A 26,260-nucleotide genomic window follows, 5' to 3' on the forward strand; every position below is an offset into this window, starting at 1 on the left:
CACACAAATACACATACACACACATAAAAAGTACATAAAGAAGTCTTAAAGTGCATATAGTACAGGGCCAAATGGAAGGGTAAGGTTGGGGGAGGAGGAGGTGTAAGTACTGTATGTTGAGAAAACTTCCTCCACAGCTCACCATTGACTCATTTACCACACACAGACATATATACTTGGGACGTAAAGACTTTGCACTCTGAACTTTATGTTTGTACATTCTAACTCTTGACAGGGCTGCCAAGTTCATCGTTATCATATCTGGAGATGTCAGCAGCAGTGAAGTTGCAGGTAAACGATACCAAGGGGCTGTAGGGTGGGGTGTAACTATACACTCGCACAGACCATGCACACACACACTCTTGAGATAACTTGACACACACGCACATATATAGTGAAGATAAGCAACAAGAACTGTTATGCTTTCATTTTTTTTTTTATTAATTGTTTTTCGATAAAGGGACAAAATGGGTGTGTGAACAGGATTATGCAGACATCTGCCAGAAAACACAGACAGTGGTTTTCCCAGTACAACTGAACAGAGACCCCAAACAAGTACATCAGAAATTAAAGACCTATAGTTTATCAAATGACCATTGGCCATCATTACAAAAGGAAAAAAAATGATATCATAGCCAAAAATAAAAAAATAAAATAAACAGAAACCAAAAATAAGGATCCATTCCATGGCTCTGTTTTGAACAGAGCCTGTAGGTTATAATAAATAGTAACTCCCATAGTAAAAGATAAAGTTCAAGTTCAAGTTACAACAAACAGCTCTCAGAACAGGAATAGAAAAGGCTGATAACAAAATATTCCGCATTGCCATTTACAAAAAAGTCTCAACTCAAGCAGGCTTCTCCACGTCCCCCAGGTCATTTTTAAATATGCTTTGCATATGAAAGTATACCCAATCTAAATATAAAGCACCATTTAGTGTTTGGCAATGAAAAAAAACTGCAAAACATTTAATTTCTTTTTAAATGTATTTATTTTTTACGCTTTTTCGTAATCCATGTACTGCATATGAAGTTTTTTTTTCTCTCTCTTCTTGATGTTGGAATGTCGTCAGGTGGGAGGGGTGAGAAAGACAGAAGCACACAACAGAACAGGCTGACGTCAGCTTGCATTACTGCATACAAGAATGGCAGCAGGGGGGGAGGAGGAGGTCTGAACCAAAAACCAAAGAAGATATGTACAACCACCTCTGTGGACAGGAAACAGAGCGGCAGCCATCTTATGGCCTGCGACACCTCCAAATGCCACATATTTTAGCTGCGTTTTTATGGGGTTTTTCCTTTTATTTCTTTAAACATACAAATAATTCGCACTATATTATCCTGCCAAATTAAAAAAATATACTGTGGCAGCTTGGGATTTTTTTTTCCACTACCAAAAAAAGGTATGGTAAATACCTTTAGAGAGCACAAGCAACAGTTAAAAATACGAGCCTCAATATAAATACTATAGTGCCTATTCTAAGTGAACATTGAATTCAAATACAATTCTAGAAATACAGAAAAAGTAGACCATAAATGTGTTTAAGCATAGGAATTGACATGAATGTGCATTTTCCTATATTTTAAGTTCTTTATTATATATTCATATATAATCTTAATCCTTTCCCCAATGCAAATTGTATTTTTAACCTGAAGAGCTGTGAAGAGCCAAGGCAAAATAAAATACAAAACCATCACAGAATTTTTTTTTTCCTTTGTGTTTTTTTCATCTTTTTTTAATCATTTAATATATACTGTGATCGGAGTCTTGAACACCACCAAGACGCTGAGGAAAAGAGAAACGACAACAAAACTTAAATACAGTTTCCCCTAAAAGAAGTGAAGTGTTATTTTCAAAAACGTTTATTTTCATATCTATAATCAAAGGAAGATTTATACAAAAACAGATTCTGTGTAAGCAACAGCATTTGAGTGTTTGTAGTCTAGCCGTCAAGGTCTATAGATTAATCAGGTGGCGATGGCAATACAGCTCGTTAAAAATACAAATCTTTAGTGCTGCTGTGGCCAATGGGTGCTGCATCCATTTTGGGATCAAATCACTGTTATGGCTACTTATTGTTAAATCATCAAACCTTTTAATTTACAGACCTCGAAGACATGGTCAATTTTCAGGTCAAGTTTCTAGGGGTAACATACTGACAAATGGTCAAAGGTGAAACGGCAAGGGTACAGAGGTCAAGGGTCATGAGGCTGGAGTTGCTGACAACAGATTTTGTGTCTCATCTTTTACTGCTTTTAACTATGGGACCCTCATTATCTAACAGCATTTCAACAATTTGTCCCCCTTTCAGCATAAACTTGTAAACTGGGAAAATTGAAACAGTGCACTTCATGTCCAATAAATGTCAAGCTAGCTTTGAGACCTAACCCATGTACCAACATTGCATCAGTGTGGGACAATGAAAGAGAGATGTCAGCGTGACAAGTGCTATACTATAAACAGCTTGAATGGAACTCAACAAGGAAAAAAAGACCCTCCTTTTGGGTTAAAAGCAAACAGCAAACAAAAACATGTGCCCTGCATTAGCCTATGCATACTGATTAAAATTATCGCATTATCACTCTTTTCAAGAGCCCTGGAACAGAGATATATTGTTTTTGCAATTCTTTCTTTCTTTTTTTATGCAATTCATAGTGAATGACCCTGTTTTTATACTACAAATGTGAATGAAAGTGTGAAAGAGATTGCCTCTGATCCCCGTAATAGTTAAGTAGATTTCAGTTCTGTGTCGCTTTCTGTCTATTTTAATGCTCTCAAAAAAAGTTAGCCTCATTTGGAGCTCATATGTTACTGTATGCATTGTTCCTCACACTGACATATCAAAGCAGCGTTGTAGGTTTGTGCTAACGCAGATGCATGACACTTCTCAGCCATGCGTTTTATCCCTCAAAATCAGGATTGTACATTACAGATTACCTTACTCAAAAGTACCTCCTTACCAGAAACAAAACTACAAATAATTCAGATATACACAATACTGCTTGTACCATGCTTGCCATGAAATCCACATATTAAAGATAGCCTATTGAACATGTAATAGGTAGCTAAATGATGATTAACAAGAACTCTCTGATCTTTCAGCATGAGTTGTCACAGCCTATTTTTGCAGTCAGGTGCTTGATGCAAGGACCTTTCCTGGGTGGCTTAAACCTTTTAGCTTTATCTAGTGTGACCCCAAACTTATAGCAGATAAGATTATGGCCAATGTGGTCTTAAGATATCAAAGGCACTCTTTCTTACTCAACCAAATGATAGTACAAATTCATAGCGCACCCTTGTCTTTTTGAAAGAAATTTGAAGGCTGTCATTAATTTAGTCATCAAGCTAATGCATGATTATTTTTAATTTTTTAACCCTGTGCGAACATGGTGTCTTTTAGAAAGATCAGGATAAGTGCATTTCCAGGGTTGTGAGAATAGGGTAGAGACTGTTCATCTTCCATGTTACAACACAAAACTGTACATGATATGTGTTACAGAATGTATGCAGCATGGATGTATCTTTCTTGTCTTTTCTCTTTTGAAGAATAAAAAGAAAAAAACAGAACAAGAGAAAAACAGCAACACATTTACTCAACAATTAACCAACCAGGGACAAGTTATTTTCTTTTTTTTTGATTAGCAAAAACATACTATGCATGCTGACTAATTCTTAAAAATGGAAAAGGAAAACTCAAAAAAGAAAAATTGTACACAACATGTAAATTATTGCACAAGAGAAAGGCTCGAAGTTTTGCGTCAATGCAAGAGTATTGCCCCGATACAGATCATGCATTCAATGGGTAATGGAAACGGGGTGTGCTGGTGCAGAGCACATGGTCTTAAGCTTCCACCAGACTGGCGAAAGTGGAGTGTTGGGTTTAGGGCAAATCTACAAGGAGCTGGGAATAAACAGGGGACTAATGGTGGACACAGCTGAGGGGAAAAGGTCCCATAGTCCGGCCTTCTACTCTGACTTTATTTCGGTACTCAAAGGACGGTCACTGTGCCATTTTTTCATGTGTTTCTCCAAGGTGCTGTAGACACTGAAGGGCATCTGACAAATTTCACACTTGTACACGTCTTTGCCCACCTGACCATGGGTCTTCATATGGCGTGTAAGTTTTGAACTCTGGGCACAAGCATAATTGCACAGGTCACATTTGTATGGTCTTTCCCCTGTGTGGCTGCGCCGGTGTACTGTGAGGTTACTGCAGTTCTTGAACACCTTGCCACAATACTCACAAGTATCACTCCTGCGACCATCCTTAGAGTTGGGCCGCCCCAGGTGAGGAGTGCTGCCCCCACTGCCTGTACCACTTCGGCCTGACATCCCACCATCCAGTTCCCCCGGCGGGGTCGAGAAACGCAGACTGCCATTCTCTGAAGAATGCTCAGATGAAGAGGCGAACGGCGATTGTCTGGAATCCCCAAAGTTCAGAAAAGGGTCCTTGAGTTGTCGGGAGGCAGCATAGCCAGCCAACCACTGGGAGTAGACGTTCTCCGTATTAGGGATTGTTGGAGTGGGCAAGTCAAATTCCTTTTCCAGTTTGATGCGTTTAGTGAAAGGGCTGAGCGGACTGGGGCTACCCAGAAGCAGTTTCTTAGAGAGGCCTACAGAGGCAGATTCATTAGGGGATGCTCCCCGCCCATTCACTGTTGAGACAAAGCAATCTTCCCCACGTTGTGTTTCAAGCACAGAGTCTCCATCACACATCTCGCGATTGTGATGGTGGTCTCGGTTGAGGTGGTGGTGCAGGTGGTTCTCCTTGGCCATGGCATTACATTTGTGTGCATGTAGGGCTTCGCTGAAGTGCTGCATGCTGGCAGCGAGACCCATTCCCTGCATCACCTCAGGCAGGGAACGAGGGATGGACACTTCCTCAGCCAAAGCTCCCAGTCGACTTCCAATACCGCCATTGTTTTCATGCTGACGTGCTGTTTCCAGGTTCAAACCACAGTGATAGCTGTTGTTTCTTCTGGGCACCCTCTCTCCATTTTTCTCTTCTTCCTCCTCTACCTCCTCTTCTTCTTCCTCCTCTTCCTCTTCCTCCTCCTCTTCTTCTTCCTCTTCCTCCTCTTCCTCCTCCTCCTCCTCGCCATTCTCACGAAGCATGCGGTTATTCTCACTTTTCAGCTTGGCCACCACTGACTTAAGGGCATGGCTTGCACTACCCAAGTGCTCGCTGGTACCAGGCTCTGGAGAAGAGGCTGTTGAGAGGCCATCTTCAGATTTTCCTGTGTTTGGCGAGGAGGATTTGTGCATATGTGTCTTCATATGTCGTTTCAGTTTGCTAGCCTGTGTACAAGCATGATCACACAGATGACATTTGTAGGGCTTCTCTCCTGTGTGGCTGCGTCGGTGCACTATTAGATTACTCTGAAACTTGAAGGCTTTGCCACAAAATTCACAACATTTAGATTTCAAGGGGTTGGTGGATGAGGGTGTTGTCCCTGCTGAGGGGAGAGGAGTAGTAGGAGTCGTCTGAGAGCCCACAGGTGACTGCAGGGAGCCTGGAAGAGGTGGTGGGGTAGCAAGATATGGAGGTTTGCTGCCCCCTGCTCCTCCTGTTCCTCCACTCCCACCTCCTGTTTGGAATGGCTGGAGTAAGCGCTGCATGGGGCTTGGCCGGGTGGGTGATAGCGGGGGAGTGGACCCTGAGGTGTTGCCCGCCAGCTCCCTTAGCCGCCTTGAGAAGTCCATTGTTGGAGGGGGGTCCAGGGGCATAGGATTGAGGCGCATTACCCTGTCAAAGGCACTCGGGTGGTGGGCTGCCAGCGCCAGCTCCTCTGGGCTCAGGTGATGGTGGTCCAAGTGGTTCCTCGGAGGGGGGCTGAACAGAGGTGGTGTCGGAGGGAATCTCTGATGATGACCCCCACCAGCATGGCCACCTAAGCCAACTCCACCCCCCATTCCGATGCTATCCCTTCCACCTGAGCCAGAGCCAGGCATGCGGAGGAGGTTGAAGGGGCTTGCATTTGGAGGCAAATGGAGACCATGAAGGGGTGGCTGAGAAGGGCAGTCTGCACCCCCACCGAGGGAGGAAGGTCCACCCATACGTGGTGTGAGAGGGCTGCCATGTTCACTTTCCAGGTAGATGCGGAATCCATGGGAATTCTGAGCATGCTGCAGCAAGAACCAGGCGCTGCCATACGACTGCTTGCATGTCGTGCAGGTATAGGTGGTCGGCTCCTCCTTACCTGTTGTGACAGAGAAGATGAAATCATGTTAAGAGAGTTTTAACTGACCAATCAATTACACATCAGTAACATCAGCCAAACTTAATGCTTTACATTATCATATAAATCAACCAATATGTGAGTCAGTTTAGAAAGAAAACCGATTTTTAAATGCTATATTGCAATTCAATCGAAAGACACAACTGCACATAAACAGTACATGAAGAACAACTCTGTTTAACTTGGCTGAACCAGTCTTTTATTTGAACCCTAGGCCTAACTCTTACAGCTTTTAAAAGTGGTCGGCACATGGTGTTGAGGGCTTGCAAATACAACAGTAGCTCTTATTGAGGTCATGCCCCACATGAGTAGCATGTGAGAAGTACTGTGTGTGTGTATGTATTTTTTCTTCTCCCAGACTGCTCTGGGACATAATTTCTCCCTTTAGACTGACTGTGAGTCCTCCATTGTCAGCAGGAGAACAAAGAAACAGGGCTGTCCCGGCGGACGACCACTTCTCACTGATCTACCAAAACAGAGGCTTGCTGACAAACACACTCTACACACACATACACATACACGAGAGGCAACATGGGAGAATCTGTTAACGCTTTAGAATTTTGCTTCCTCACTCCTGTATGATATCAGATGCATCAGGAATTATGCTTCTAACATATCTGAGAACGGGTTAATTCTGGTCCCAATAAATAAAAAGTGGTTTCACATTCTCATAACAAATATATAAAATTCCAATGTATTCATGCACATTGTGCTTTGGAGTCCTCCCCTCTTATGTAGGGTTCATCCTCCTTCCATCACCCCACAGACACATACAAACACACACACTTGTTCTTATTTACGTACAGAGCATAGGGCACTGTGGCTGCCTGGGGAAAGTAAAACAGTACGAGTGTAAAAACATTTAGGCCTCTTCTGGAGAGACTAGCCCCTTCAGCCTGCCTCATAGCTTCCCTCAGTGAAGCATGCAGAGTCAGTTTGAGATGGCGACAAGAGGAAAATTTAAAACAATAATTGCCTTTGAATGGCCTCGGCAACGATGACCTGTGGTGAGACTCAGAATGCATGTGTAATCTCATTAGAGTACAGAACGGCTGGCCATCAGCTCGTTTACAAGATTAGATGACAAACGAAACATTGTTGCCGCCTTTCAGAACCTTCCCCTATTAAGCACAGTGCAATGTGGGTGCATCTGACAACTTGAACAAGCAGAGATTCACACACTGACAAATGGATAAGTCAGGCAATCTGACAGTAATACACAGGAGCTTAGACATTTAATGTCACTATCACCAAGAATGAATGCAACTAAACTGAAGTCAAAAGTTAGGGCCCTGATATACACCGACCGATCAGCGTATTTTTCACTAAGGACATGACGCCATTCAAAATAATAAAATAAACTACTCAATAAGTTTTCAACCACATTTTAAATCACATATATACATGAGTCAGCCACCCATTTTTTTATTTGAATTAAAATTAAATAATTTCCAAATTTAAATGTACCTAATAAGTGTATATAGATAGTATATAATATATTTATATATAAATGGGAACTATGTATATATCAACATTTATATCCAAAACAAAAACAGTTGCAACACAATTAACTGAAACAAATGTTGCAAAAGCAAATAAACTGGTGTCACTGCAGGGTCGTGGTATTGATGCTAATTATCTCAGTTGATTTTTTGGTAAAAAGCCATTTTACTGTAACGTTTCATGAACAATGAATTACAAATATTCCATTAATATGTAAAACAGGTAAGGTGGATGGTAAAAATATGCACAGAACCGGGACATATTACCTGCTAATTACTGACACAACGAATTTGCCAAATTAGCAGTGAAAGAATCTCATGGTTTACACAGAAGCTTTTATACATCGGCACTCTGCAATTTACTCCCGATGGCCAGAAAGAGAGAGTACAAAAAATGGCATCAAAACATATTTGGAAAGTGTTCCTGTGTGTGTGTGTGTGTCCATAAAAGTATGTGTTATAAGCTATATCATTCTCTTCAGACTATGGGGCTTACTTCATAACATACACAAACACTAACAGTAATTTGAATTGACAAAAGAAAGGCTCTTATTCACAAAAATGACACTGAACGATGAAAGAATAGCATGTTGTCATAAACTAGGCACGTAAAAGTGTTTAAGAGTGTGTGTGTGTGTCTGTGTGTGTGTGTGTGCGTCAACAGGGATCGTCTGTCTATTCATGTCCGTTCCTGGTGGGAGATTCTTCCCCTTCCTTAATTTTCCCTCATTTTGTGCGTCTGCCGTCTGTGCCTCCCTCCCTGCCCGTCTCTCCTACTGTACACACAATCACACCTATCCTACATGACCAACAGCTAAATTATGGATCATTAAAATCGCCACAAATTGCCACTAATTGTGGCCACCTGCATCGGATCTAACCTGCGAATATAATTTGCATTCTCAGGTCCGGGGAGGCTTTAATTATTTATTCATCTTTGTTCTACTGGTTGGTACACTAATCCTGAACACCGACAGCACTGAAAATAAAAATGCAGTCTCTTTTCTCTTTCAGTCTAAATGATGGGGGTGGGCTGATGAGTTTTTTCCTGTGCAAGATGCTATCCTCTATATGCCAACCTTTTCTCCTAATCTTCATTTTTCTGTTGTGTGAATTACTGGAGGCTTTTGAGCATTTCAGGACTTTTAAATAACTCCGAAATGCCAAAATGTGTGAAAACCCACGGGTTTAGTTAAGACCTGCAATTGTTCAGATTCAGAGCAAAACAATTAGCTGGTACTTAAAATCAGGTCTAACAGATGTAAGTGGCGAACAAACCTGAAGTATCTCAGTTATTTGTACATGCATGAAATCTGATGTAGTGACAGGCTAAGAAGATCCACTAAGGCTGTATACAGGACCGGAGCTTGTAGATGTTGGTGCTGTGCCCCCATTCAGCTGCATCTGCTCCATCCAGAAAAACACTACCAATTGTAGGCAATCTGAGAATGTGCATGTAATATGATGACAGCACAGTTATAATACAGAGTAAAAGAAGAGTTTGTCCTTTCAGCTAAAAGTGGGCAAAATATTGAGCAAACCCAAGCACGAGGCACAATAGTGTAACTCAGCTAATACGCTCCTTTTTGACTCGTAGCTCAGACTTGTCTGCGCGCTGATTGAAACTGTAGGTTAATGGATTTTAGAGTAGGCGACCGCTCCACTCTGTCTCTCTGTAATACACTCCCATCAGCCACTTCATTAGGCAAACTCGCCAGCACTCTGAGGTAGAAAAATCAAGTGAGAAAGTATAATGGAGAACAGAAGATGAAGACAGATAACAGTCAGAGAAAAGGGAAAGAAAGAAATAGCCGAGGTAATACCTCTTAGTTTAGGGGCAGTTGACAAAGACTTGCTGCAAGTGTTCAATTTGGATACAGCAGGCGTGTGGAAGAAGAATTGGAGGAGGACAGAAGGAAGAAAGGAGATGTGGATAAATAAATAGCATCCAGCTCTTTACCTGGGGGTAAATGTCAAAGCCATATAGTCACGAGTGAGACGCCGAAAAACACACACACATGCTCAGTTTCAGAAGTGTCCCAACACTCGATACCGGCGACGCTACGGTGACAGCACAGGCATTAAGTCCTATTAAGCCAGGGCCATTGCTTGGACACTTATGTGCTACTGGATGGGAGAGGGAGGCAGTAAGGCTAGCTTGACTCATATTTCACGACTCCTTTGTGTTTGTGTGTGTGTGTGTGCGTGTGCGTGTGTGTGTGAGAGAGCGAGAGAGAGAGCGACAGAGTGTGTGGCCATATCCATCCCTCTCAAAAGGATTTGCAGCACTCAAAATCAGCCAGTGGGAACAATGTAAATCCAGGAAAAGGAATAAATGCACAAATAATTTTTGTTTCTACGAATTCTAGATTTGTTAAATTAGCATGTAAATCTTATTGACATGAAACACATTGTGAAAATGTCAGTGTCATAACAGCACGAAGATCTCCACTTGGTTGTGTGTACATTTAAGGTGACTGCGCAAAAGATCTCACGACACACTTACATTATTTATACATTTTGAATCCACCCCAGAACATGTCAGCCTGTCAAACTGCCTGTTCTTCAGCCAGTCATTCTGTCCTGTAGCTGGACTGTCACCACTACATCCCTCTCCAACCAGCTGGGAAACAAAAAGTGATGCCAGGTTTTTGCGAGGACACAGCTACCAGTTTTCTTACTGGTCTTGAAGCCCATCTGCATAATCAGTTTGTTCTCCTTTTATTATCTTTCTTGTGTTAATTTATCTCTACAGCATAACGTCCATCTCTTTATTTAATTTTCCTCCTAACTCCTCTCTTCCATCCATCTTTCTTTGAACCATATATGACTCTCTCCTCTGCAGCCATCCCTCCCCTCCTCTTCCCTCCATCCTCTCCTCTCTCTCTCTCCACACATCGCTGGCTCTCCGGTGGTGTCCTTGGCCGAGTCCACCTCTGGGTGAGATGATAGTAATTGAGGTAATGGAACATCGCTGAAACAGGATTAGGTACGCATACTGGGAGTGAGAGACAATGTCCCTTAATACAATTTGGGATTTCTATCTGAGCCTCAGGCTTTCAGGACCTGCTGCTTATATTTACATCTGGGCATCACCGCTAACCCCGATCACCTCCTGCTTTACCTTAAAGGGATACCGGGCCATTTCACTAGAATTTATTTTTGCCACTATTTTTAACTCCTCACCAGACATTTGCTTTAATATCTGGAGGAGCACGTTCATTTATTTCCACGTCTATTTAGCACACATTGTTGGATGTTTTAGGTTTAAGAAACTCAAAATAAGGGGACTTATTCGCATTAGATGTATCAATTTTGAAAACTGATTTAACAAGACATATTTAGAAACATGAACTACAATGTCATACATTTAGTCTTGCAGCACACATGAATTTCCCTGGTTTGAGTAACACCAGTTTCATCAGTTGAAGGAACTGTGCTTTTTCTAAACCTGCCTTGTCACAGAATGGAATAAAAATCCCACCAAAATTGTTGTAATATTCCTTTAAAACCAGCCAAATTACTGGGAGGTGACAGACTGTCAAATGGGCAATTTATGGCATATGAATATCTCTGTCATATTCATATTGGACAGTAATTATAATGGGGACATGAATATAATCATTGTGTGATAATGAGTTCTGTTCATGCTGTTTCACCCTTCCCCTCCCTCTATTAGAATCCATATATATTTTCAGTGACACATGCGGTACCTCATATCTCTTGAACGTACATCCGTGCCATAACTGACGCACTGCCCTCGGAGTGGGAGCAGACCAAGAGCAAATGACTTTCAAATGGTTTCTGCAGCACATGGACATTATCGACTTCACCATCGTAACCCAGCCTTCCTCCCTACCTCCCTCATTCCTCCCTCCATCATCACCCACTAGAGTGCAACAATTGTGGCTTTCTGCTTCTGTTACTACAGTCAGTTATACTTCCCAAAAGCACTTAACCACATCATTGTTGTCATGCGAAAAAAACGTGTTGGCCTAATTATGGTTCTTTTCGTGTTTTCATTTGAGAACTGCATGTCCTTGTTTGAGCAGAGGAAATTCAAAGACCCTTGGGCTCGTACATGAAAGAATTTTGAAAGTCCTGTTTGTTAAACTCAAAAGCATAAGGTCAAGTATAAATCAAGCCTCTTTTAAAAAAAACAGGCCACCAGCAAAAACAAGAACACTGCTACATACTTGAGTGGCATCGTATTCAATTGTCACAAAATTTCTATAAATGCTATTTTGGCATCGTGGACTATCAATGCACATCCTGCAAAAACCTCCAGTATGGTCCAGAAGGAAGGGGCTGCACTATCCTCCTTTCCCCCAATCATCTTCCCCTCCGTGCAAACGCTTTCTTACTAACTGGACAGCAAACAATTGGAATGCAAACAGTGGCAGCTGGTGTCCTGTCTGCTCACTGAGGAGAGGCGCAGTCAAATAACAACATGACTGCAATTGCTCAAAAGGGCAGTGTTCTGCTGGGAAGAAAATCAGCCTCTATTACTGGTTACTAGTCGGTGGCTAGATCAAAGAAACGTCGTAGAACACAGCAGTTTGGAGAGCATGTGAATGCCAAGGCAGAGAATAGTTGTGTGGTCATTGCAGGAGCTCCCTCACAATATATGAATAAGGAGAAGGGATGAGTCCTGCCAAGATGTGTTGCCCTTACCCTAAATTATGAATGACTCTCCTTCTTCTTCAAATCAGGCTTTATTTTTGCATCCCACAGATGTTCAGTCGTGCTTATGTCTGCCGGCTGGAGAGGCCCATGACCTCTTCACTAAACCATTCTTCGCGATGTTATTAGATGTCATAATGAGGGAACAGGGGTGCAACATGAGGACGTAAATAGGCTTCAACTTTCTGAATCAGACCAAACAATCACGTGCATTTCATGCAGCAACTTTGAAAGAAAGCAAGGACTTATCTTTGGTTTTTAAGCCCTCGTTCTGTACGTACAGTGACTACATCCATCGCTTGCAATAAACCCAAGTTGTACAATTAATATCCTCAGGACTACAAACAGAATGAAAAGACAAAGAGTTCTTGGAGAGAGATCAAGGAGGCTTCGGAAAGCATGCAGGCCCTTGGTTGTAGCATAAATTCATCCTGCCTTCTGAACTTTTTGGGCTGTACCCTAGTTATCGCCTGTTTTTCTTTGAGACGGTTCAGTTAACAATTTTCTATTGGTTTTTATCAGATTGTGATTTACATTTAAGATGCTGGTAACATGTCGGGCTATTTGTCAGAGTATTCCAGCTCAACCTATGGAGCTATTTTCAATTACAACTGGAACTTAAAATAACTCCAAACTAGTTTTGCCAATGGAAGCCCACAGGCCTGACAATAATGATGCAGTATTTTTATGGAAGAGGGAACTATGAACGCATTTGAATTACCAAAAAAACAACAATGGATTATCCAGCCTGTCTGATTACATGCTGTGTGTGCAGGGATGTGTGCGAAAATGTGTATCTGTGTGATTCTCCTGCACGGCCATACACTCGAGGCTGATGAGCAAAAATATCAATACCGTCTGTCCCAATGTGTGTGTGTGTGTTTGCGCACGTGTGTTTATGTGTGGAATATATCAATACCTTCTGTCTATGTGTGTGGAATCCCTGCTGGGCTACAGACTGTGCTATCTGCAACTCTCGCACTAGTCATCTACTGTTGTTTGTGTGTATGTGTGTGTGTGTGTGTGTGTGTGTGTGTGTGTGTGTGTGTGAGAGAGAGAGACAGAGTGTGTGCATGCAGGCTGGTGTGCATGTGTTCAAATATGTTTGTGTGTGTGTGCGTCGGCTACCCACTATATCTGCCGTGTGACAAAGTTTATTTTTCTTTCTCTCCATTGGACACACACACTTGCACACACACGCACACACAAACACAGTAATGTATCTCATAAAGTTCTAATGACACAGTCCGGGCCCTTAAACTGTGTTTATAAATGTAATTAAATGGACTGGCCTTTGTAGAAGCATCCGAGCGCAATGTAGCAATGATCCAGTGTGTGTGCATGTGTGTATGAGTGAGTGTGTGTGTCCATTTGGAACAGCAGTACTCATGATGGCAGGGACAGCCTCCACTTAACCCTAAACCACCATGGTGAAATTACAGAGCATCCAAATTACAGCACTTATGTGAGCAGAGAGACAGAGAGAGAGAAACAAGGGTTTGAAAGAGGAAACTTGGTCCTGACACACACACGGGCAGTTCTCAATGACTCAGCTCGTGGACTTCTACTTGAAACCCAGAATGCAATGCAAAAACTTTCTTTCAACTGTTAATCTGTTGCAGATTGGTGACCTCCCTCTGATTTCAAGTGGTCACTTCCGGGCTCATGCAGCTGTTTCCCAGATTACATCCTATGTCAAACTCATAGTTTACTTACACAACGGAAATATATATCTGTGCTCCAATTTGCAATTTTAGAATTGTTGAACATAAATACTAAGGTTTCTTGAAGATACAGGACATACAGTTGATTCTGCTCAGCACATGAGTCAGTCTCAATATTGTGACATTAGATTGACATTAGCCCACATATTCGTTCGGGTTACAGCATCTCCTCTACAGGGACACTGCCAGACAAGGTTCCAGGGGAAAAAACGTTGATCTGAAAAGAAAGCTCACTCTGGCTCAACTTTTGAGGCAATGCAATACAACTTTATCCAGCGCCGACAGTGAAGGCAGAGGGTACTGTGATACGGTTCCAGTTACTGTGGCAAAACCACTGGATGCTGTGATGGTGTTTGATGAGCCTTCAAACTGGTGGATTTGTTTCTGGAACTGCCGCGAGAGCATCAACAACGTGACTAACTGAATCCACAGAGAACAGTCATGGTGGAATAACTCTTCACAGAGGTGGCATTCAAACATGGAAACAGTTCAAACCAACCACAGAAAGATCGGAATGAGCTTTACATTTATTCTTGGACTTGAAGTTGCAATATGAGATAAAAGGTTAACATAAGGTCCACTTAGACTTTTCATAATATATCAACAGGATTATTGAAAGCAATGAAAAAACCCAGTAAGTGAACATTGAGTAGGCTTGAATATGTTTTGTTAAACTATATAGTCAGTGACTTAAAGCCTCAATGAAATCACAGGAATGATTTAAATCAGTAAGATACTCTGTTAGGTCAACTTCTGATGAATTTCATCTACAATTAATTAATGGATTTGATTCAATTTGTCTTTTTTCAAAATTAAACTGATCTGTTATTTCAGTGAGTGTCCCATGGTAGGCTCTTCGAAAGACGTCATTATAGAGGATAATTGAAAATGTGTAATTCTGAAGATGTTTCTGGTAGAAAATGAATCAATTTAGGAAAATATTCAATAGTTTTCATCAGCTATTTTCAGCTTCAGTCCAATAGTAAAATATGTCTCAAGTGTAGGAATGTAAGAAATTAGAAATTTTTATTTTAATTTCTACCTAAACAATCCTGTTTTATTTTTCTTTACAATTCTTTAGGGCCATAAGCAAGAAGCTGTTGGTCACTGAACACATACGCACACACACACACAAACACACACACGTATATACAAAAAGCCAGTGTGGTATTGAGTGATCTGTAGGGACCTGCAACAGCTGCCAAGAAGGACAATTCAGTTATGTGTGTGTGGTGCGTGTTTGTGCGTGTGTGTGTGTGACTGTGTGCGTCTGTGTAAGTCTTGCAGTGACCACAGTGGGAGATCCCTGTGAGCCGAACAAACACCTCAGCTGGCCGGAGGCCCACACACACACACACACACACACACATACACACACTCAAACACATACAGCGCTTTGCTCCCTCTCTTCATCTAATCCCTCCTCCGTTCAGCTGGTTTCATCCCTCCATCTGTCCATCAACATTGCATACAGGTGGCTGTCCTCTCTCTCTGTCTGTCTCCTTTTTATCGTTTCCATCACTCGATCCCTCTCTCTTTTCCACACCTCCCTCCTCCCACACATTTAACTGCCTCTTTTCTTTCTTATGATTTGGCAACATGACAGAATGGTTAAGGAGGAAGGAGACAAGGAATCATGGAAATCAATGAGGGGAGGGGATATTGAAAGAAGACAAACACATACACACAAACACAGACACACACCGTACATTTACATTTACAACATGTAGACAGGTTGCAACTCGACCAAAGAGGCCAAAAATGTTTGTTCATTCAGTCCATCCACCCCTCCCACTTTCCCCTCATTGTTTCTTCTCCCTCTCTCCCTCCGTCCATCCATCCCTCCCCTCTTTTAATCCTTTCATCATCCCATCCCAGGTGGGAAGCACTCAGCGCCGTCTCTTTAATTGTATTCATCCGGCAAGGCCAATCGATAAAGGACAAATTTAATACAAATTTATGACTATTAGCCATCAGCGATAAAAAGGCATTTTTTCTCCTAGATAGCTCTTGCTTGTGGTGAAAGAGAGAAAAGAGGAGGAGGAGGTATGACAGGAAATACAAATTCTGCTTTGAAAACCAACAGCCTCCCACCGTATCACTGTCCAACCTTGGAGAGATACAGTTTAAGCTGCGGCCAAAAACACGAGAATTATTTTTCTTTTTCTATTTTTGTTTCCAGACAAGGCTACAAACTCAAGTGGGTCTGGGCTGCATTCGAGGAGACTTTTTCAGGCATTTGATTTTACGGCACAGTTCACGAGAGAATTTCAAGACTGACTCCATGACAGCAGCATGGGTTTTTGGCAGGGATAATAAATAATTACATCAACCGGCTATTTTTCAAATTTGAGCAATGAGCTGCTTGTGAAGATAGAATCATCTGAACGTACCCAGGATTGAATAGTTTCCAATTTAAAAGGCAAACCAGCTCGATGCCGATTCTAGTTGTCTCCACAAATAATCTTCCTGCCAGGAGGCAAAAGAGGTGAACTATGTGAGAGGGTTGATATTAAATTTCCTATCAAAGTTCCCAGATTTGGTCACTGTTCTGTTGCTCACGGAGACAAACAGCAAAGGGAGTGTTGCGATGAGATAAAGCACGAAGACAAACTCCCCTCCAGCAGTCCTTCACAGCCACGTCTACTTAACAAACACTGTAGTCTTGATTCATTAGAGCTGCAGTCACTACACCCTGAGAGCCCTATCGATCCCCCAGACGTTTTCTGCAGGCCGGGGAAAAAAAACTAAGAGCAGAGGGAAAAGACAGAGATGGGAGGAAGGGGGAGAAGAAGAGAAAAAAAAGCCGGCGAGACAGGCTAAATATATGGCTCTGTTAATGCGAAGCGAGCAGCAGTTTACCTGCCTCTTTAAATTCATTCTACTGTGCAAGGCAGCTGTGACGGCTCCCGGAGCGAGAAGCCCGCCGCTCGTCGCCAAAGGAAATCTTTCGCCCTCCAAGAGAAACAAGGTGTGCATGGGCTGGAACCAAAGTCAGATGATGGAGAGATTTCTTTTTTGTGGGTGTGTGTGTATGTGTAAAACCTATCGTCCCTTCCATTGGTCAGGGTTAGTTTTTGGGAGAGCTCGATTCATCCTCAGTTTAAAATAAATTTGGGTTAACAAGTACCTTTTTAATCTGATTAAGTGATTTGACCAGTGTCATAACCAAGAGGGTGAAAAGGAGAACTTTTGTCAGTTCCAAAAGTAAAATTTGACTTAATAAGCTTATGCCTGAGAAAAGGTTTAGTTTAATTATCTTGTGCCTGGTTTCGAATATATTATGAACTTTGTATTTTTTTATGTTCTGGTTTCACACAGGTTTTGGTCTTCAAGTGAGCTGAGCATCATTGTTCATTGTTCTTTTAGTTTCTGCCATAAATGTCACTTTGTGTCTGTCTCGTAAATTATCTAGATTCTTTCCATCATGGTCTATGTGTAATTTTCTGCTAAATCAATGGTACACAAACAGTACCCCATCTTCAACAATTGAAAAGTGCAGCACTGACAGTGTCAACACACGATCCCCACAGTGGGAATGTGAGGAGTGTTTTCAACACGCTGGTGACTGGTCAACGTCTGTGAATGATAGAAGACCTGTGCTGGATGCGAGGGCCACTCCTGTTTGTGTGTGTGAAGTGGTGTTCATTTCATTTTGCACACACAGACTGACATATGCCTGGGGCCCGGCCACCGGTGGCGGACAAAAAGGCCAGTAAATAATTAAGAAGTGTGAAAAGCAACAGAGGGGAAAAGAGAGAGGGGGGGGGGGGAGAGAGAGGTGGATGGGTGGGCATCTACTGTACATGCATGTGACAAAGTTGTGTGAGTATTTTTGTGTATGTGCGTCTTTATGTGCGCCCAAAGATGCTCCATTAGTGATTTGGAAAAGTGGTGTGGGGGGCCTAGCATTCCCATCAGGCCCAGCATGGCCTAAGTGCTATACCACACACACTCCCAAACCCTAAACAACCCCACCCTCATGGGCACAGCCTGGGTGCCCCACCCCACCCTACATCGAGCCTTATCCCACCTAGGACGCCCTAGCAGCGCCTCTCAGCCTGGTCCAAAACACCACACACACACACACAAACACACAAAGACAGACATAAAGTAAGCAGACACACACAGACACTCATGGTCCACTAATGACCAAACCCGAACAGCTCCCAAACAGCTCTGAAAAGCTATTAGGAGAGGGCATCTTGTTGGGGAAGTGATTTTTTTATATGCCATTAAAACCCATGGATTAAATGGGCATTCGCGTAAATACAGCCACAGGTCGGAGGGAGGATAGCCAAACAAGGATAATTGAGAAACCATACTTCCCCCCCTGAGATCAAGGTAGAGGAGTGTCCACATGTTGCTCTCTGTCAAAGTGAAGAGGATGTGGAAGGAGTCACAAAAAAGTCTTTAGATTACTTTGAGTTTTCTGACCTCTCTTTGTATTTTGCTGTTGATGTGGATATCTGACTTTTTAAAATTAATTTACCTCCAGGTTTTACACTTAATCTGGATCTTCATGTGTTCTTTAATACTTAATAGCCCATTTAGAATGGGATTAGTATTACCGGGGCTTGGGCGCCCTGATGGCGTGGGTGGCTCGTTGCATCACTCTCCCCCCTGATGTCCCGTCAGCTCTCTACTATCAACTCTCTAACAAAGACAACAAAACAGCAAACACACAACAGACTCTTAAACATGCAATTTCAAATACATGTCTCAGTGTGATGTAGGTACAAACAAGCACCAGAACACAGTATAAGTACAGTACTGAGGAGGGTAATTACGACTCAGCTAGAGGGTTCAAATTCCAACATCACTGACCAGTACGTGCAATATTAAAACGAAACCGCCTCCCCAGTAGGATTAAATATCACCCAGACAGGATTTATGTCCATTCACCTGAACTAAACAACATGAGCCCTTTTCAGCTGTTGTTGTTGTCGGTTTATATTTTCTTCAAACATCTGTCTCTTTCACGACCGTTTTTGGGGACCGGCTTTTCAAATGTTACAGACAGCTTTCAAACACACCTTAAACATCTGCCAGCTGTGGTCTACACTTTTCATATCATCCCATGCTCTGTCTTATGTCTATAATTTTGGATCCTCTCTACGCCTGCACCACCATGTTGTCACTTTCTGTATTTCTTTTGACTATTTTCAGGTGGAGCTGACACCCCTCACAATCTCCCGAATACTTTCCTCTGATGTGCATTTTACAACCCTGAGACTTGGAAGCATGTAGGCAGAAAATAGCCCAGGACCGAGGATAAACAGGCCCCAGTCCCTGCATGTGAGCGCTGGTGATCACGCCAGGTCAGGTTCAGACACGATTTAGAGCAGAATACACGCTGATGGAACGTTTTCCTAGAAGGAGACGCTAAGCTGGGCATACTTCTTTTTTTCCAGCCCTCTGCTTCTTTCCCTTCTTTTCCTTGCGTCTTCACTTTTTTTCTCTTTTACTATTCAGTCTTTTTTGTCTGTCTTTCTGTCTTCATCAGAGGGGGAGAGAAAAAAAACATAACGATCACTCATCATCAAGCAAGTGCCCTGAACAAACACACACACACACACGCACTCCTGGCTCAACCTTATTCAGGATTAGCAGCAAGTCATTCAGCACCTCAGCAGTCGCCTCGTGAGAGAAGAGCGTGAAAGACCACAAGTGAAAAATAGGAAACATTCAGAGACTCTCCCAGGCTTTCACACACAGACACACTCACACACTCGCTTCACATAAAGTATCTTTAGGAAGTCTTTCTCCTCCGCATTAGCCCTTAACAATCTACAAGGCCACTTATTCATGCTGGGCAATCTACCGAAAAATGCTTCTTGATGAGAAGGTCACTCGACCTATCGGAAAAAAGCCTACCAGTGTTCACTGGCCTCAGTCCCGCAGGATGAACGGCCACACACGAGAAGAAAAAATAAGATTTCTATTTTTGGCAACAAAACCTGCACTGATGGCAACCACAGTCACTCATCATCCTATAAGACTAAGAGTCTAAATGTGTTGGACTGGTCAACCCCGTCTCCTGGAAACGTTCCTACAAAACGAAACGAAAGGTAATGTCATTGTTCTTTTCTGATTGCTCAACTTGATTATGAAGTGATGACAGTATAGCCACCAGTGTTTCCACTGTGTCACTGGAACATTACCAGCTCATCATTAGTTTTCGGACAAGATTTACTGGGGCTGTCCCTGACCGGCTCCTGTCCTGTCAGTAGTCTTTTGAAAAATAGTCTCACTACTCAAAAACAATAATAACAATAAATATAAGAATTTGTGAAAAAATGTTGGAAGGATACAATGCATGGATGCTAGACATGTAATTGGCCCCTCTGTGTAAATTGTGGCCCCTGTACCACCCCTGATTTGGAAAAATCTTAGACCCGCCCACTAAGGATTTTTTTATTATAAGATTTATGATGAAAGGACCAATTAAAAAAAAAATTAAACATGAGTTAAAGCCAATTTTCACATTTAAACCTAATATATCTGTATCTCTGTTGATCGTTTTTAAGGTTTAAATGTCCATCTGTACACACTACTACAATAAAGATACATTTGGTGCTTTTATTACAACAAAAAAATACCAACAACACAAAATGCAAGACGCATCCCTTTTAAAAATCTGTGTCCCTCCATTTATTTTTTCAGAGCGGACATCTTGTCATTGCAGGAGAGGTCCAGGTGTATCTTCTAACTTTGATGATGGTACAGTTATCTTACAGCAGAGATATGAACACTGCTGAGGGGGAGTTTTTTTCTAGAGTAACAAAGACACAGAAGAACCATATATTTAGAGTTATCTCGGAGATGGATAACTCCAAACCTGGATAAAACCAAAACTATCAGTGTGGCAAGGTGGAGGGAAAATGTGGAGCCTTGTATTTTATAACTTGTAACGTGACCCACACGGCTGAGGCTGGACTTATAGCAGCGTGTCAGGCACATAAATAAATATTTCCTTACCACAAACTAGTTTTTTTTTCTCCTACAGGGAGGCCACTGCAAAATCCGGCAGCACTTGTGTTAAAAACAGTTTTTCAATTGTTGCTTTTCTCCTTTTCCTAGGTCTGCTACCTGCCCCCTCTCCCTTTCTCTGTCTATGCCCCCCGTCCTCTCCCCTTTTCCCATTCCATGGAGCTAAGCCTTGTAAATCAAGTTGAAACATAGCTCTGCATATGCGCATGTGTGTGCGCGTGTATGTGTGTGTGTGTGTACATTTATATTTATCCATATATTGCCTACTGACTGCTGCCAAAAATGTGTCCCAGCTCCCCCCTCACCGTTACCTCCCTATATCATCTGCCTATAGGAGAAGGAGGAGCCGGAGCAGAGGACGGCGTGCAATGCATGTGTGAGTGTGTGTGGGATTAAGTCGGAGTTATCTGTCAGGGTCACACGGGTTGAAGGAACATATCCTGGAGGCTTATCTCAAGTAGTGCAGGGAGAACAACTAACCATGCTGTGACTTCTGTCACAGTAATAGAAAGAAAGAACAAATAACTATATTCTTCTGGGCTGTAGTTTATCTGTAGTTTTCAGCGTTTCTTGCAAATGAAATACCTGAAAAAACTAAATAAAGACTTACTCTCATCAAACATGAAAATCCCACTCACTGATTTCAAACACTGCCTGGTATATGCAGTGATAAAGCACAACCTTAATTCTATTGAGGCATTAATGTATTTCACAAATTTTCTCAAAGATTTGCAGCTGAAAGCCAGAGTCGTGGAAGGAAATGAGCTATTCTTGCAATGAAGATCACAGTCTACAACCAGGAACAATAGATAAAGTCATCTTATATTTATAGAGCATGTTTTTGAAAAGTCTCAGTCTTATAGGACGGCTGTGAGGAAGCATATCACTGCCCCAGGTTGGTGGTTGTTCAACCTTCAGTAAAGCAGGAATGGCTACACACACATTCCTTCATCCGTAACAAATTGATCAACTTTCTCTGCAATTTACATAATAAAATTGCATGCAAGAGTCAGGGCACTTATAATAAGACATATGCCATTTGATAATAGATAAAAAAAATACTTTATTTAGCATTAATTACACGACTGGCAAATGTTATGGACACCATTCTTTTTCTAAATGTTCCTTTAAAACGTATGCTTTGCAAATTAGTGTTGCTTTTATCACAGGCTAATAATAATATAGTTACTGGTCACACTTTGTATCTCATGCAAGGGTCAGGGCCGTGAGCCACCGCTACTGTAATTCAATAGAAACTTAGTTTTCTGAAAAAGACTTGTATGATGCTCCGCACTCACAGCTCCTATGTTAAAACCAATTTAACCCAGCACTTGTGTATCTGCGTGTGTGTGTGTTACTGTGTGTGTGTGTGTGTGTGTGTGTGTGCGTGTGTGAGGGGAGAAAGTGTCAAAAGCGTGCCATATTTAGGCCAGACTGGCACACAGTGAAGACACAGGCTGGCTGTTACTTTTCACACACCGCACCGACTCTTTTTACCATCTGCCCTCCGTCTTTGTCTCAGTGTGCGTCTCTAAGTCGCTCTCTCTTTCTCTGTCCCTCTCTTCCTGAACTGTCTCTCTCTGCCAGGCTGACAACGACTTGACAACAACCTCCCACCGCCTCCTATCCTCCTTCTTCTCTCTATTAAAAAGTACCCTAAGGCGGTGGCGGCGTATATCTCGCCAAAAACCCCTGACGGCCATCACAGGTCTGTAAATGCCGTTACAGGCCTTAAAATGGCTCCTGTTTAAATGTTACCCCGCCGCACAAATGGTGTAATATCAGGAGTGAGAGGCGGCGACAAAGTGGCAATATGTGTCAGAAGGCTGGTGGCCACAGATAAAAACAGAAAGAAACAGAGAGAATCTTTCTCATGGTCCGCTGGTATATTTAGACTAGACAACCCGAGAGCACAACACAAACCACTGTGACTCACACACACACACACACACACACACACACACTGAAGAGATTACGGACACACACGGACACACTCGACACAAATCACACTCATTTAAATCCCATCCCAGGTCGACATGTTTCACCTCATCACACTTTTCACTACCTGTTTCTGTCAGGCCAGCTGTACGTGTGAATGTAAAAGAAGTGTGAAAGAGGAAGTGACTGGTACATGTGACAGGATTTGGCAGGTGTCAGCAGTCAGCAGAATCTTAGTTTAAATCTAGCAGGCCATGATTAACTTTCATGTGAGATGAAAACACAAAACCTCCTAAAATTCTGAGGTCATATGTTGAGAGTTGAGAAGTGGCAGGTATCCTTTATAAATATTGTTACGCACACACACACAGACACACACACTCACACATACATAGACACACACACACACACACACACACACACACACACACTCGCATAGACACATACTTGCACGTGCCCATGAACACACTTTGTTACACATGCATGCACTGGAAACCCCATCCCCTTTTATTAGACAAAATCTGTACCAATCACCCAGATGGTGAAGACTTTAATCAAATTAGTGGTTTTAAGTTCAACTTAGCTCGAGCGTGCTCTTTAATGATACAACAACAAAAAGTTGTCAATTCCCTTTTTATAAAAAAATTAATAAAATGATAATTTGAAAATACATTTTGTAAATAACCTACATATACTGAGGAATTAAATAAATCTCAAAACATATGTATATATAAAACCACTAACAACAAATACAGCAGCAGATTTAATGAAACACTCCGGTGATTTAATGTGGCACCTCTATAAAGCTGCATGGGCTCTTGAGAGAGAAACATTAGGATAGAAATCTTGACCATATCATTTCCAAACTGCAGCACAACACAAAGTGTCATCACACACTCTTCCCCCCCTGTCTGGGCCTCGCCCCCCCCCCCCCCCCACACACACACACACTTTACTATAAGTTTTATATGGAAGCCTGAACCCGTGACATCATCTGGGTTTATGATCAGAGGAGACATTACACATCTAAACAGTCATTCTCCTCATCACAACTACAATTACTTTAACATGTGATCTGTAAAAACATCACTGATAATCAAATTCAATAAATAAGATAAACAGTAACACTGATATACTGAAAACATGTTATCAGCTCTTTTTTTGGATCGAGCTCTCAACTGCAACCCATGGGCGTCATTGGTGGATGACCACTAAGGCAGATCAGGAGATGCTAATGAAAGCTCCTGCAAAAGTAAGTGAGTGGACCTTGAGTTCGGTTTAGTTTCTTTCACATGACAGTTTCTACGGCCACGGACACCATCCACCAACTCATTTGTATAAAACCAGCTCATAAAACTTCATAGCTGTAATAAATATGAAATGAAGTGTGGTGTGGAAAAGCCGGTATGATAGATTATTTTTATGGTGAATACAGCATGTCACCAATTAGTCATTTATCTTCATGTATTAATGTCCAGTAATTACATTAATTTTACATTTACTTGTATCTCTTTCCGCCTTTGTGTACTATGTGTACTCATCGCCTCATTATACTGCGAAACAGATTATCAGAAATAAGGTGAATATCGGTCGCCTGTAACTGGGTTTGATACACACCTGAAAGTGTGTGTTTTTCTCATTAGCACCAGCAAACTCCTGTTTGACCTCCGCGGCCAACAACATTATCATACCGCACATAACCCCTGTCTGAGACCAACGCCCCACTGCTGTGGCCAGGTTTGTCGAGCTAATTAACCCTGTTAATATAAATGGTCGCAGGGTCAGTGTGTGTGTGTGTGTGTGTGTGTGTGTGTTTGTGTGTGTGTGTGTGTGTGTCTGTCTGTGTGGCTATAACTGGCTAACCCCAGCAGATGAGCATTCACCCCATTCACAGCCCCCTTTTCTTTTGCTGGCAGCCTGCCGTCTGACTTGGCAGACGCACAATCGCGAGGGGTTCTGGTGTGCATGTGTGCATCTATGGCTGTGTGTGTACGTGTGTGTGTGTCTGTGTGTGTGTGTTTGAGCCTGTGCGTGATTGCACAGGGGATGGAGGATTATAGATGTTGAACATACACACGCAAATGAGCACAGGGCCCAACTGGTCTGCATGGTGTGTGCGTCTGTGTTGTAATAAAGCCAGCAATGTTTTACTGGCCCGCTGACACAGTGCATAAAAAGATCAGTGGGCCAAATCCATTAGTGGTATAATTGCATTACATGGTAAATATTCCTAAAAGGTCAATATCTCCATTTGAAACATCACCATCATCACAGAGCGGCGCGATAGAAACAGGAACTCTGGTTTTTATTGAAGCCGGGGGCACAAAAATCCACTTCTATGCATCTATTACAGCGAAGGATTTGGCCTCCGTGTCTGATTAAACCGGCGCCAGCTTGAGGTGGCTCAACAGATGATGGTGGCGCATGTGAGAGTTTGAATTTAATGCCATGAAACATGAATTGTCTTACATTGGTGTTCAGCCCTGTCCTGAGAATCCCTCAAAAAAGCAAAACAAGAGGGAATGAAGAGGAAATGTTTCTTAGATATTTGTTTTATGTGGTATCTAGTAGTCCAGAGGAAAGACCAGTCTTAACTTCCTCCTTCATATCCTCTTCAGACTCTCGCAGTGGTGTGGGCCGATCAATGCACCACTGCTGAAAGGGTCGGCCAACTCTCAACCTTGGCTGCGCACACTGGTCACACTGGTCAAACTGTGTCCGGCCCGGATGAGTATTACAGACAGGGAGAGCAATTTAAACAATGTGAGACTTCAGTGAGATAAAGAGGCACAGAGGCGCAGACAGAGAGAGGGCACTGAGTGGGCGAGGGCGAGCCGCCGAGCGCGTGGGGAGAACTTTTTCTGTTGCTTATGTAAAGTCATCCTGTGTAATTCTGTTGTGTAATATGGAAGCACCATTGAACAGACTCCACTGGTGATGACAGGAAATTAAAATACTTCAACACGTAATGTATGGACTGGGAAATAATAAAATACATTTGGGAAGGAGCTGCAGGACAATGTCAGAAAATAAAACACATAAATCAAATATAAATGAAAAATTACAGATCAGAAAAGTAACTGAAAATGAATGTTATATATTTTGTTGACCTGATGTACTTAATCATCCCAGTAAAATATCAAACCAGGAGAAATCGGGTGTTTTAATCAGGGTAACGGTC

The 26,260-nt window shown here is 42.3% G+C and overlaps 1 protein-coding gene across 1 annotated transcript in view; it reads right to left on the minus strand.

Annotated features, from left to right (window-relative positions):
- Nucleotides 1-417: 417 nt before the first annotated feature.
- Nucleotides 418-26,260, minus strand: part of bcl11aa (BCL11 transcription factor A a) — a 49,537-nt gene continuing 23,694 nt past the window's right edge. Inside the window, exon 3 of the mRNA XM_053436515.1 lies at nucleotides 418-6,200. Within this exon, the coding sequence (XP_053292490.1) occupies nucleotides 3,967-6,200 (2,234 nt within the window). The 3' untranslated portion in view covers nucleotides 418-3,966. The remainder of the gene's footprint in view (nucleotides 6,201-26,260) is intronic.

Source organism: Pleuronectes platessa, chromosome 12 (genome assembly GCF_947347685.1).
Source record: "Pleuronectes platessa chromosome 12, fPlePla1.1, whole genome shotgun sequence".
Taxonomy (NCBI): domain Eukaryota; kingdom Metazoa; phylum Chordata; class Actinopteri; order Pleuronectiformes; family Pleuronectidae; genus Pleuronectes; species Pleuronectes platessa.